Below are 14,403 nucleotides of genomic sequence, written 5' to 3'. Positions count from 1 at the left end.
GATTTGCTGGTCTCCACCGCCGGTGAAAAGAGAAATCTGGCCGGTCGTCGTCATCGGAGAGAAGAAACACGTAACACGGAAAATTTGATTTATGTGGACCAACTTACTGCCATTTTGGTAAACATCCCTGTTTCTTTTTTAGATGCCAATTTACAACAAGGCCGCTCGGAATTCTCCACCGTCGACGATCCAATGTCCATCGAGGAGGCGGACGTTATGATGCAAGATCATAAAGCATCAGAGGGAGCTCCTGAGTCATTGGGAGGTTGACGAACGTCGGGTTTATTAGGCAGAGTGCTACCGAGCTACGTACGGGGTGGACCCAATATATGTAATCAAGTGTGAAAGAACATGTTTTTAGAATTTACATGAAAAATATCATGATAAATAATATATTACTACAAAATCACAATATAATGCCCTAATTTCTAATGCTAACACCCAACATAATAGCAAAATTCATAAATTATTAAATCAAATGTTAAATCAAGATTAATATCCAAGCAAAGGATTAGTAATTGTCCTCAATTGAAGGCTATTAAAAAGGCCTAATAGATTTATTTTGCTTTTTGGGATATGGAATATCAAGTATAAAGACTCGATTGAAATGTTAACAAATAAAACTATATGAGGATATTTACTATATGCACCTACACAAAGTAAGGATGTACGCGAGACGCAAAAGGCGTTGCTGCATCAGATGTGGGGCGCTTCGACACCGCACCGCATCGTAAGGTGCATGAGGCGCAATAAGGCGCGCGCCTTTGAAAACACTGGGGGTTTGGGTACGATTTCCCACCTTCCTAATGGAACTTTTGAACGAAAACTAGTGGGGGCTTGCATATATTTGTCTCCTGCTAGACCGGTAACATCCATCCTTCTATTTAATCATGTTTTAGGTAACTTTGTTTTGAACATATATCTCAAATGGATTCCTATACCACCCATTTCAAATAATAAAGGAAAATTTTCAAGAAACTCTTTGGGCACTCCCATACTTATTTTTCATTTCTAAAATCTTCTATGATTCATAAGATGAGATTTTTTAAGCAGATATATGGAACTATCTTCTTACTCACTACAGTTGTCCTTCTCATGTATTTGGTGTGATTTTAAGCACTATAAACATGAGCTTTATTATAGGGAGAAGATTATTAAAATTATCAAAGACTTCAACTCGCTAAGTCATGACTTCAGACCGCTCTCCCATGTCAAAATATGAGGGATTGGTAATTCCTTGTATTTAAACATGCTAATACCCACTATGTTATTGTTTATCAAAAATCCACCTCACTCATGTCAGAGTGAAGAAATTATAATTGCATATAACTGGATCTTTAAAATGTTGAGTTGTGCCTAATTTTGGTTGCTATACTGCTCTGAAAACATGTCTCCGTTGCATCATTTTATAATATTTTAGTTCTTGAGCTTACCAATGTTCAAAAATACAGTTTTATTATGCGATGATCGAGTCATTAATCAAATTATGTGCCGACTAACCATATTATGTGGAATTATGCATTTTTTTCATTTTTAATAATATACATTTCTTTATTCATCATATATATTAAAAGTTAGTGTTTTTTGGATATCAGTCCTTTATATCTTCTATTATAGCACAATAGTTCCTCAAATCTTGGAAAGTACATATTAGTTCTTCAAATATTCAAAAATTGCATATTAATCCCTCGAATCTTCAAAATTTCATATTAGTCCCTCAAATCATATAGTGCTTTGCAAAATGGTCCTTCAAATTGGGATTTGAGGGACTAATATGCAATTATTGAAGATGTAAGGGACTAATATCTAAAAACCCTAAAATTTATAAAGTTAATGAAAATATAATATATACTAGGAAAAAGACCAACAAACATTTCAATAACGAGTTCACTACCTAAAAATTCGGTCCATACTTAAAAATTAACTAGGTGCTCAAATAAAAGACATTAAGTATGTTGGGTTTGAGCTTATGGGGGTCTTACACAAAGAGATTAAAAAGAAAAAGATGACATAAAACTTTTTATGCGGTCACATACTTAAAAAGCGCTCGATTTTGAGCATGACCACATAACAGAGCACTTTATCCCAACCCTAAGTTTTCAGCCTGCATCAGAGTAATCAGGCTAGTAAGCGGTTGCATAATTTGTTTTTTAGAATTTTGGAGTTTACAATTTCATCTCAAAGTGTAACTGAAGACTGAAATATCACATGGGGATATAGAATGTCAGCAAAAGAACTCTTTTAAGCTTAACTTTAAAATAGTTCTCTCTGAGCCAAGCATTGAAGCAATCAGCGGCAACATTCCATGAACAACATCACATACCAGACCCAATCCATTGCATATAACCTGGTTCCTAACCTCAACACCATCTATGCAAGAGAGATTAAGTGATGATGGCCTTCGCTTTCATGATTATATGGAGGCAAGTATTTGCGTTCAAGATATCCATACGGGCATCCGTTCTTAGCAATCTATGGTGCATTGCTAACCACATAATGAAAGCATCCTATAAGACTAGAAGTACATATATACTAGTTTAATCAATATCTCTTTAAGATCAAAACCTACCACTCCTCTAACCAACATTTAGGGTGTGTTTGACAACCGAAAAGTGAGAGGGTGTCATGTCATCTTCAAAGTCCCTTTCACTTTCTCCAAAATTTTTAGGAAGTTCATGGAAAGTGGTGAGAGAGGAGAGTGATTTACTTGTTTATTAATTTTTACAGCCTATTCATTTTCCAAATTTGTTCAACTATTTTTTTATTTTCAAATCCAGTCACCTTGGATGTAGTCTTCATGTCTCTACTTACTCGGTGTGGATAGGTCCTTTTTTTCAATTGAACTTCACGCCAATTTATTTAAAATTGGATTAGTTATTTCTTGTTTTTGAAGGATCTATCAAGTTTTAATCTTTAGTGCTTTCTTGGGTTGGCATGTGAGTAATGCAGGATCATGATTTATAATGTTAATATTTGTGACGATTTATTTAGAAGATCTGGAATCTTTAAACCCTTCTTGATAATGTGAATTATTTCCATCAAAGAAGAAATAATCTGTGAATTACTATGAAGTATGAATCTTTTATGTAACACATTTGCGATCCCCATTAATCTAGCTTTAGGTCCTATATTGCTTTCAAAACATGTTCTTGTTTTCTTCATTTTGGAACGTTCAGACGTTATGAAATTTAAAAATACATATATACTAGTTTAATCAATCTCTCGTAAAGACAAATATCTACAACTCCTCTCAAGATCATTTAGGTGACATTAAAATCACCAAAAACAAGCCAGGACATTGGCAAATATTTCCGGTTCTGCGTAATTCCAACAATGAACATTTGCATCCTCCTTAAATTTGACACAAGAAAAACATGTAGTCAATAACTCCAATCCAATTCCCTGAACGTCATTGAGACATCCTTCAAGATCTCAATAGGGTTCATACCCACCTTTAGGCATAGAAGCCAAAATTTTGGAGATCTTGGACATCTAGCTCAGACTTTCCATTTGTAAAATCTCAACTTTGTATTCCTGATGACAAAGTTTGAGTGATCAATTCCTTTGCAAATTTGACAAACAAGCCACCATTCTACAGTAATTTATGCAGAACAGCAAAAGTCTTCCAGTTAGCGTTTTTTCCCAATAGCAGTCTTTCAATTAGTGTTTTTTTCCCAATAGCACAGTAGGGAGCCTTCTGAAGACTAAATCATATTTAAGTAGAGTATAAATGTTCAGGTAAGCATTTAAGACATAGAAACTAATAATAAGTCTCTGACAAAGAGTGTTCATCATAAGTTAGAATTTAGATTACAGGTTGAAGACAAGTGTGACAAAAAGCATATGTGACTGCTGTCGATACATGTACTGTAGTTATTGAGTTAGAAAACAATTATTCCTACCTTTTGGATTGTTTTTTATTTTGGTTCTTTATTCTTTTACTGGAGGTGAATATATGAATTTATAGTTTAATCATACTTTTTTCCTAGGCGAGTCACCCACTGGGGGAAGGACAACTGGGTAGGAGACGGTTAGGAAAAATTTACTAAAGACTGGAAAGAGCTTGACAAATCTGTGTTTGACATTGAAAATGAATTCAACCTTTAAGAGGCAATGATATTATTAATTTTATCTATAGAATTTCTTTTTCTTCCTACATGTATATCAACGTTAAGAGTTATTTGCATTATACCCTAAAACTTTGTACCCCAAGGTTTTTTTTTCCTGACACATTGATGCCCCTCTTAACATTACGACAAAAAGAAAAAAGGGGCTCCAAGTGTTAAAAAAACTTTTGGATATCAAAGCTAAAGGTCACAACTTTAGGGTACATAAGTGAGAATAACCCAAATTTATATTGATGTAGATTTTATGACATCCAATTTATTGTAGGAATACTTTGAGAATTTTGAGTGGGCTGACTTAAGTGGACAAGAAGGAGAGGATCCTGAATTAGTGGGAGAATTTAATCAGATTTTAGTGGATGTCCCAATGAATGTATGATTTTTTCTAGAATTTTTTGTTTTTTGAATATTGTTATGATAAATATTTTAATTGTAATAAAATTCAGGCAAATAATAGGATGTCTCAGAAACTAAATGAAATTGCAATTTTTTAGATACCATGTTGGATGAGTGAGATAAAGCATGGCTCAATTCACGATGAGGAAAGGCTGGGTTTTCTAAAAGATGCTATGGGAATGATTAGTGAAGGGAACCTCCCAGATTGGGATTTTATCTTCCTAAAAAGTCCTGTTAAACTACTTCTAAATCCTTGTGCTATAGTGTTGGCCTCCAATTTACATTCATATTTATCAAAGTAAAACAAAGTTATGTTTGGGTATCTAGACATGAATAAGTACATCCTAAACTGGTTCCCTTATTTTCTCATTTGGCAGCGTTTATTATGAGAATTTCTCAACTTTAGAAGCTTCACAACTTTAGACAAAGAGACTTTTAGCTTCGATCGTTTTAACTCTTTATGTTGTTTCCCTTAGTTCTGTTTGAATAAGATACTGTGCATTATCATTTCTAGACTAGGTTTATGGGAGTTTTTCTTTTATTTGGGAGTATAAGGTGCTTGAAATTTTCTTTTGAAAGCCTCTGTATTACACCCGTCTTGATTTATACATCTTTGCTTAGCGTTGTATAATTTGGCTCTGCTTGTGTTACTGTCTGCATTTCTTAGTTGTGCATTTCTTAGTTACTGTTTTGTCTTATTTTTTTCACACCTTTTTGTCTCTCTCAAGCTATTAGTCTTGACACCCAATTCTGCAGGTACCCAGCAGGTTACAACAGTTACCTTGTTTTTCAGTTCTTACCCTCAGGATTTGAAGAGGTATACTCGAATTACTGATCCAGGTTATTGGAAGAGGTCGGGGAGATTAAGTGATGTCAAGCCTGATTGCTTTCGATTCGATTACACATGAGCTGTGGGAGGAAAGTTCTTAGTTGTGCATTTCTTGGTTATTGTTTGTCTTATTTATTTCACACCTTTTTGTCTCTCTCGAGCTATCAATCTTGACACCCAATTTGGCAGGTACCCAGCAGGTTGCAGCAGTTGCACTGTTTTTCAATTCTTACCCTCATGATTCGAAGAGGTATACTCGAATAACTGATCCAGGTTATTGGAAGAGGGCAGGGAGATTAAATGATGTCAAGCCTGATAGCTTTCGATTCGATTACACCTATGAGCTGAAGGAGGAAAGTTCTTAACAGAGAACATTGACTTACATGAGTACTGTTTACAAAAGGAGCGGAAGAATAACAAATTCTCATTGTGCTACATATATCATAAAAAGGAGAAAAGAGTAGTAGTTGATGATATTGTTCCATGAGTGAGTTTGCAACTAGTCATTTGTACAGAGTTAGGTCTTGACTATTCATTGTACATAATTCTGGTACAATAACTTTTTACTGTACATAGTTAGTTTCTGACTATTCATTGTTTACTATCAGTGATTGTATAAGAATCTCTGTTTGTTGATGGGAAAATTGGGGGTGCTGTATATATATACATGCAATCAATGGTAGTAAACAATGAATAGTCAGAAACTAAATCTGTACAGTAAAAAAGTTATTGTACCAGAATTATGTACAATGAATAGTCAAAAACTAACTCTGTACAAATGACTAGTTGAAAACTCACTCATGGAACAATCTCATCAACTAGTACTCTTTTCTATTTTTTTTGATATATGTAGCACAATGAGAATTTGTTATTCTTCTGCTCTTTTGTAGACAATACTCATGTAAGCCCAATGTTCTCTGTTGATAACTTTCCTCCCTCAGCTCATAGGTGTAATCGAATCGAAAGCCATCAGCCTTGACATCATTTAATCTCTCCGACCTCTTCCAATAACCTGGATCAGTTATTCGAGTATACCTCTTCGAATCCTGATGGTAAGAATTAAAAAATAATGCAGCTGCTGCAACCTGTTGGGTACCTGCAAAATTGGGTGTCAAGACTGATAGCTCGAGAGAGACAAAAAGGTGTGAAAATAAGACAAACAGTAACCAAGAAATGCACAACTAAGAAATACAGACAGTAACACAAACAGAGCCAAACTATACTACGCAAAGCAAAGATGTATAAATCAAGACGGGTGTAATACTAAGGCTTTCAAAAGAAAATTTTAAGCACCTTATACTCCCAAATAAAAGGAAGACTCCCATAAACCTAGTCCAGAAATGATAATGCGCAGTATTTTATTCAAACAGAACTAAGAGAAACAACATAAAGAGTTAAAATGATCGAAGCTAAAAGTCTCTTTGTCTAAAGTTGTGAAGCTTCTAAAGTTGAGAAATTCTCATAATAAACGCCGCCAAAGGAGAAAATAAGAGAACCAGTTTAGGATGTACTTATTCATGTCTAGATGTTTAAACATAACTCTGTTTTACTTTGATAAAATATGAATGTAAATTGGAGGCCAACACTATAGCACAAGTAGCTATAGAAATATTAGTGCTTATTTCTATTAGTGGTCCATATCCAGCATAATGTTAGAAAAACTAATAAAAGGCAACTATATTCATAGCTGTCTATTACCAATTACATTCAAATTTTTACATACATGTCCCTCAATTACATCAGATGTTGGGACAAACTATCAAGAGTGTACAATATTCATAGTTGTCTATTACACTAAGTACCAATTACATTGACTAAACCAACTATATGGAGTTGGATTCTAATACAGAGAGAGAGAGAGGAAAAAGTAAAAGAAAGAGTCGGTTCTACGCATGTACCAATAGGAACAAATTCTCTTTCTCAGATTATGCTACTCTTTGTTCCGTTGAGATCAGGTCTAATAACATGGTCATAGGTGTTGAAAATGGTATTATGACATGATAACTAATTGTAGTGATTAGTAATGAAGTTATTTGCATATACAATTTAGTTGAGTTGAGCTGATATATGCGAGCTAGTCTCCATTAAAAAGCACCAAATAAAACCCAGGAAAATTCCATAGGCCATGAGAAAGGATTACCAAGATTTAGAAGAGTTCAACAGGACTTTTTACGAAGATAAAATCGCAGTCTGGGAGGTTCCCTTCACCAATCTTTCCCATAGCATCTTTTAGAAAACCCAGCCTTTCCTCATCGTGAATTGAGTCATGTTTTACCTCAATCATCCAACATGGTATCTGAAGAAATTTTTAATTCATTTAGTTTCTGAGACATCCTATTATTTGCCTGAATTTTATTACCATTAAAATATTTATCATAACAATATTCAAAAAACAAAAAATTCTAGAAAAAAAATCATACATCCATTGGGACATCCAACTGCAATCTGATTAAATTCTCACACTAATTCAGGATGCTCTCCTTGTCCACTTAAGTCAGCCCACTCAAAATTCTCAAAGTATTCATGCAATGAATTGGATGTCATAAAATCTACATCAATATAAATTTGGGTTATTCTCACTTATGTACCCTAAAGTTGTGACCTTTAGCTTCGATATCCAAAAGTTTTTTTTGACACTTGGAGCTCCTTTTTTCTTAATGTCGTAATGTTAAGAGGGGCATCAGGAAAAAAAAAACTTGGGGTACAAAGTTTTAGGGTATATTGCAAATAACTCTTAGCGTTGATATACATGTAGGAAGAAAAAGGAATTCTATAGATAAAATAAATAATATCATTGCCTCTCAGAGGTTGAATTCATTTTCAATGTCAAACAGATTTGTCAAGCTCTTTCCAGTCTTTATTAAATTCTTCCCAGCCGTCTCCTACCCAGTTATGTCCTTATCCCAGTGGGTGAGTCGCCTAGGAAAAACCTATGGTTAAACTATAAATTCATATATTTACCTCCAGCAAAGGAAGAAAGAACCAAAATAAAAAACAATCCAAAAGGTAGGAATAATTGTTTTCTAACTCAATAACTACGGTACATGTATTGACAGCAGCCACATATGCTTTTCGTCACACTTGTCTTTAACCTATAATCTAAATTCTAACTTATGATGAATGCTCTATATCAGAGACTTATTATTAGCTTCTATGTCTTAACTGCTTACCTGAACATTAATACTTAACTTAAATATGATTTAGTCTTCAGAAGGCTCCTTACTGTGATATTGCAAACAAAAAAAAATAACTGAAAAAGACCTGCTGTTCTGCACAAATTATTGTAGAATGATTGCTTGTTTGTCATATTTGCAAAGGAATTGGTCACTCAAACTTTGTCATCAGAAATACAAAGTTGAGATTTTACAATTGGAATGTCTGAGCTAGATGTCCAAGATCTCCAAAATTTTGGCTTCCTGTGCCTGAATGTGGGTATGATCCCTATTGAGATCTTGGAGGATGTCTCAATGACGTTCAGGGAATTGGATTGGAGTTATTGACTCCATGTTTTTCTTGTGTCTAATTTAAGGAGGATGCAAATGTTCATTGGTTGGAATTACGCGGAACCAGAAATATTTTCCAATGTCCTGGCTTGTTTTTGGTGATTTTAATGTCACCTAAATGATCATGAGAGGAGTGGTAGATCTTGATCTTTACGAGAAACTGATTAAACTAGTATATATGTATTTTTAAATTTCATCAGGTCTGAACATTCCAAAATGAAGAAAACAAGAACATGTTTTGAAAACAATATAGGACCTAAAGCTAGACTAATGGGGATTGCAAATGTGTTACATAAAAGATTCCTACTTCATAGTAATTCACAGATTATTTCTTCTTTGATGGAAGTATTTCACATTATCAAGAAGGTTTTAAAGATTTTAGTTCTTCTAAATAAATCGTCACAAATATTAACATTATAAATCATGATCCTACATTACACACAAGCCAACACCAGAAAGCACTAAAGATTAAAATTTGATATGATCCTTCAAAAACAAGAAATAACTAATCCAATTTTAAATAAATTAGCATGAAGTTCAACTGAAAAAAGGGACCTGTCCACACCGAGGAAGTAGAGACATGAAGACTACATCCAAGGTGACTGGATTTGAAAATAAAAAATAGTTGAACAAATTTGGAAAATGAATAGGCTGTAAAAATTAATAAAAAAAAGCAAATCTCTCCTCCCTCACCACTTTCCATGAACTTTCTAAAAATTTTGGAGAAAGTGAAAGGGACTTTGAAGATGACATGACACCCTCTCACTTTTCGGTTGTCAAACACACCCTAAATGTGGTTGAGAGGAGTGGTATCTGACTATTCATTGTTTACTACCATTGATTGTATAAGAATCTCTGTTTGTTGATGGGAACTTTGGCATTGCATGATTACTGTGCTGTATATAGCATTAATGAGAGCTTGTTCACTGTGTTTCTGACTAGTTGTGTAAGGGTTTACTTTTTGGCTTTAGTATCGTGTAAGAACCTTTGTGGTGTAATGCTAAGATTAGTCATTTTGATTTTGACTCATCTTCTTCACAAACATTGAGTGAAGAGCGCAGTGATGCTTCAATTGCTGCCTCCTCATCAACAAAGAATAGCAGTTTGAGGAAATCAAAGCTTGTACTTGGAAATGACAACAATTGAAACAGAGTCATTCCAATTTATGAATATTATATGAGAAGCGCATCTGTATATTATTGCTTCTTTGAAGACATGAACACAAGAAGGAATTCATTTGAGAGTATCTCTTCAAGCCCATCTTCGGATGTGCAAAGAATAACGAACATCGAGATAGAAGTTGAAGAGAATTTGGCTCCGCGATGTGCGAGTGATGTTGGAACTTCTCAGGGGCACATGAGAATGATCTCTGAGGATTACTTGATTAATTTTAGTGACAAATCTTGATTGTGAAGATGTTAATGCCCCTGAGAAGGTCAAGTTGAATTTTGCTGATGCTTTGAAGCTTTCAAGGCCCCTTAAGTCGAAGGAGATATTGGCTTCCTTCACTAAAAAGGATATATCGTTATTTAATTTTGATAAAAGTGTTGGTTGTATATTTCATGCCAGCATTCAACAGATGACTACATTGATGTTCATATCAGTTCAGGCAGTAGTTGAATTGAGATGAAATACAGAGGACATATTACATTTCATTATACAATTATGTGGAAGCCAAGATTAATGTGGATTTGCCAGGGGCTGTGTGATGTTGAAAAGTTTGCTTGTGTAATATGTTTAACTGTTCAGATATACAAGGATATGCATCAAAGTGTTTGTATCATATAATAATATGGCAAGGGTTCTTAAATTATGAATTAAAGTTATTTTTATGCCATGGCACGCTAGCCATTGTGGCGATGAAGAACTATAGAAGTTCCCTTATTAGTGCGCCGGTGGTGGTTAGTGTTAGCAACACGATGGAAAGAAGGAAACCAAGAGAAAACAACTACAGAAACACATGAATTTAATGAGGTTTAGCAATCAATGTCATTACATATGTCCATTTTCTTGGTGTAATACCTATAATTAGGTCATGATTCTACTAATAATCAATAGCGATTACAGGCAAACTCCCATGCCCCAATCTATATTTCAGTAGAGGTGACTATAGGGATCCAATTCTAGATCCCATTACTTTGTCTACTCCATGTAAATTAGGTTTTACAAACAATATAAAATATTAGGAGCTTGCTATATCATCTGAAACCTGAGAGTGCAAACGAAGTCTGTTGGTGATCAAGTCAGCGGAACAAAGACTGAGCCTTGATTCAGAATATTGGCATCTTTATAACTAGCTTTCATTTTGATTAAACTCTGTTGTTAGCAATCTCCTCTATTACTAATTTTATGACTAGTATTATCCTTTTTCCTGCCTCTATCTATGTTTAGTATTATCATTTGTTTTATTAGTTGAAGCTTATCATTAATTTCTTCTTACTCATTTCTTATTGTATCTTTTAGAAAATTGTGAGTTATATTTCCCAATTTCTCATCTCATAATGATGCTCATTTATTCGTGGATGTCATTGTAGGCATCAAAAATTGCCTATAGTTCTCCACAACCGGTTCAGTGTTAACGAGCGACGATGAACGTCACCATCCAATCCACATGAGCCTAATCGACGTCGACAAACGACTGAAGTGAATCGACGAGTTATATGAGCGGATAGGACTTCGGAATCACGAAGACCCGGACCAATCGGGAAGCCCGACACTGTTCACAAATAGGACAACGCCCTTCATGCCTCGACCACTCTAAGGACAATCCAACCACCAGAGTGGATTGAACTCTTCATCACGCATCCAACGCACCCGGAATCACTCAAATCCGAGTACGGACGAAGAATCTACAGGGGAAACAACTGAAACACCTCAAACGGAGTCCCGGCGTGTCGAAATACCCCGGGGGTGTCTAGGAAAAGCCTAGACACCCCTGGGGTGTCTCGGCCATATAAATAGACCCCTAGTGCCTTTGTTTGAGGGGGGATTTTTGGAGAGCCTTGGCGAAGCCCTGCTGCAGTGAAGAGTGCCCGTGTGCTTCAACGAGAAGAGGAGTGGTCTACATCAGCCTTCATCGCCCGTCAGATCCTTAGTATTGGCCTTAGCGTTGATACTAAGAAGAGCTATTACCTCGCTTTAGCCGAGGTATACGCTTATAGCTTCTAGATCTCACGCGGATCGACGAAGCTCTGCTTCTATATCCCTCCGCGGATAGACGAAGCTCTGTCCGATTTATCCGGATCAGAAAGTTTCTAGATCTCACGCGGATCAACGAAACTCTGTCCGATTTATCCGGACCAGATCTGAGTGCCCCGGTGGTCCACGGATATCAACATCCCCGTCACAGGCAAAAGACCCACGCAAGCAAGAGATGACAAACAGATCTTGCGTTTGTTTGAAAAGAGTTGTATCTATTTTGTTTTCATTGTGTACCGGTCTTATAAAAAGGCTATCTTTTTATTTCATTGTAACGATTGAAGTTGTAATGAATGCAGCAATGAATACAGCAACTTTTTCCGCAAACAGACTGGCGACCACAGTGGGAGCCAACGGCATCGCAACCGACGCCGTCGTGACGCAACCAGCACTCAAGATCGGGGTGAATGAAGAACACGAGCTCGATCAACAACGGTTCAAAGAAGGCCTCTCTTCCTCCTCCTCCAGATCCGCCTCTCCAAACGGGTACAGAAAGGTAACCTCTTTCATAAATGATTGCAGGTCCTTCGGTTCAAAAATCCAAGACCCCGTTGCCGCCTCTGCACTTGCACCACGCGACGTCCCCACGTCGTCCAACCTGGTCGAGATCGCAGATCCGGATTCCTCTTCCGCCGAGGAGATGACTTCTGAAGACGCTCCGGCATTATCAAAGAGAGCACGACAAAGACAGCGTCAACGTCTTGCTCGACAGCTGGCCGAGGCATTGGAGCCAATGGATGGGATCCGCTATAACATGGATCTAAAATCCAGGCAACGCCAGGAGCAACCACGGCAAACAACCAGCCCCTCCTCCGAAGAAGAAACGAACAAATGGGTTCAAGTCAAAAGAACCCGTTCTACTCTCGAGGAGCGAATCCAGAAGCGCCGCGCCTTGCGTGCGCATGCCCGAGCCCTGGTCCAAAAAGCACGAGAAATGCTAAAGGGAGAGGCCGTTAAGAGATCGCCGAGGTCCGAACGAGTTTGGATGCCAAAGGCCGAATCAACGCCTAAGGTAAAAGCAGGTAATATTGCTCTCCAACCTTCGTCCATTTCAGGTCCCGAACCTTCGGTAAAGCCCCACCGCAGCGTGGATTTCCCCAAGTCTAGGAATCCTCTGAACAACCGTATCGATGCTCTACCCGAGAATCGAGGAAAAACGCTTGTCAAGGGAAGCTGGGGATCGCTGAAGGAGCTTCAAGCCAACATCCAGACTGGGGGTCGTGCGCAATCTCCTAACAAATCGATCTTTGCAACAACCAGCTCGGCGGTGCGTGCAAAGGACCAAGAGCCCGTTAAGGTTTCACCCTCACAAAAGAGTGATTCCAAACGTGCGACTCTTGCAGAGGCCAACAAGGTAGTGTTTACTCAGAAGAAGACGCTTCGGACAGACGAACGCGTTATACCTGAGAACCCATGTGAGCAGCCGATAGGTTACTCCGACGGCAACGTCGATGAGTTGTACTATCGGGCTGGGGGTGCGGATGAATCTCGAAAGGGAAACACCCGGGAAGCGGATTCTCACTGTCCGTGTACCAAACTTATCAGGGCAGTATTATCAGCTTGTAGCTGCCCCAAGACCGCTCCACAGAGGGTCTCGATATTCGAGGGAATCTCCGATGGACCGACAAAGCCCAAGTCAAGGCGTTCCCACCAAAGAGGATCGATTGCTCGAGACGATGAACCCCTAGAAGTGACTATCAACATGGTCAACAAGGGAAAGTCCCCAATCATTTCAGGTGGTTCCGACCCTAATTCCTCTCCAGGAAGCAGGGTCGATTCGGGAATAGCTCAACTTCGGCCAGAAGCCGACAGATATAACAACGATCGTGGGATCCATGAAGGAGTCCTTTCCGATGATGAATCCTCAGATTCTCATTCCGCGCTCGCCTCTGACGATACAACGTCTAGCATAGGGCAAGCTCGAGAGGTGTTCATGGCCAACACCGAGCAGATAGCCAAAATCATTGAAGAGGCCCTGACTAAGCAGAAGGAAATCTTCAAGTTCGAAATGGAAATGGCTATGCAAGGGATGAGACAAATGCACGATCAACGAATCCGAGCTTTGTCAAAACAGCTAGTGGAATCCAGCCATCGCATCCAGAACGCCGCAGTTGGCAGCAATCCGGAGGTGGTTGAAATCGTCATGGCCGATGCACCGCCCAAGAATACTGGGGGTGGCCCCACTACAGATAATAACGCTGGGGGTGGACCCACCAGTAATGACAACACTGGGGGTGGTCGTCTTATTCCTCTTGGAAATCGTCCAAAACAGGATATGGGTGAGGCCGAAAAGATGAAAGAGCTCGAAAGAAAAATCGAAGCCCTGATATCTACTCGAGAGGTGAAGAGGACC

The 14,403-nt window shown here is 37.8% G+C and overlaps 1 protein-coding gene across 1 annotated transcript in view; it reads left to right on the top strand.

Annotated features, from left to right (window-relative positions):
• Nucleotides 1-6,183, top strand: part of LOC109820814 — an 8,793-nt gene extending 2,610 nt beyond the window's left edge. The window contains exon 4 of the mRNA XM_020387010.1: nt 5,277-6,183. Coding sequence (XP_020242599.1) covers nt 5,277-5,355 — 79 coding nt within the window. The 3' untranslated portion in view covers nt 5,356-6,183. The remainder of the gene's footprint in view (nt 1-5,276) is intronic.

This window comes from Asparagus officinalis, chromosome 8 (genome assembly GCF_001876935.1).
Source record: "Asparagus officinalis chromosome 8, Aspof.V1, whole genome shotgun sequence".
In the NCBI taxonomy this organism is placed as follows: domain Eukaryota; kingdom Viridiplantae; phylum Streptophyta; class Magnoliopsida; order Asparagales; family Asparagaceae; genus Asparagus; species Asparagus officinalis.
The sequence above is the reverse complement of the archived record's forward strand: the minus strand, read 5'-3'. Positions and strand labels throughout refer to the sequence as shown.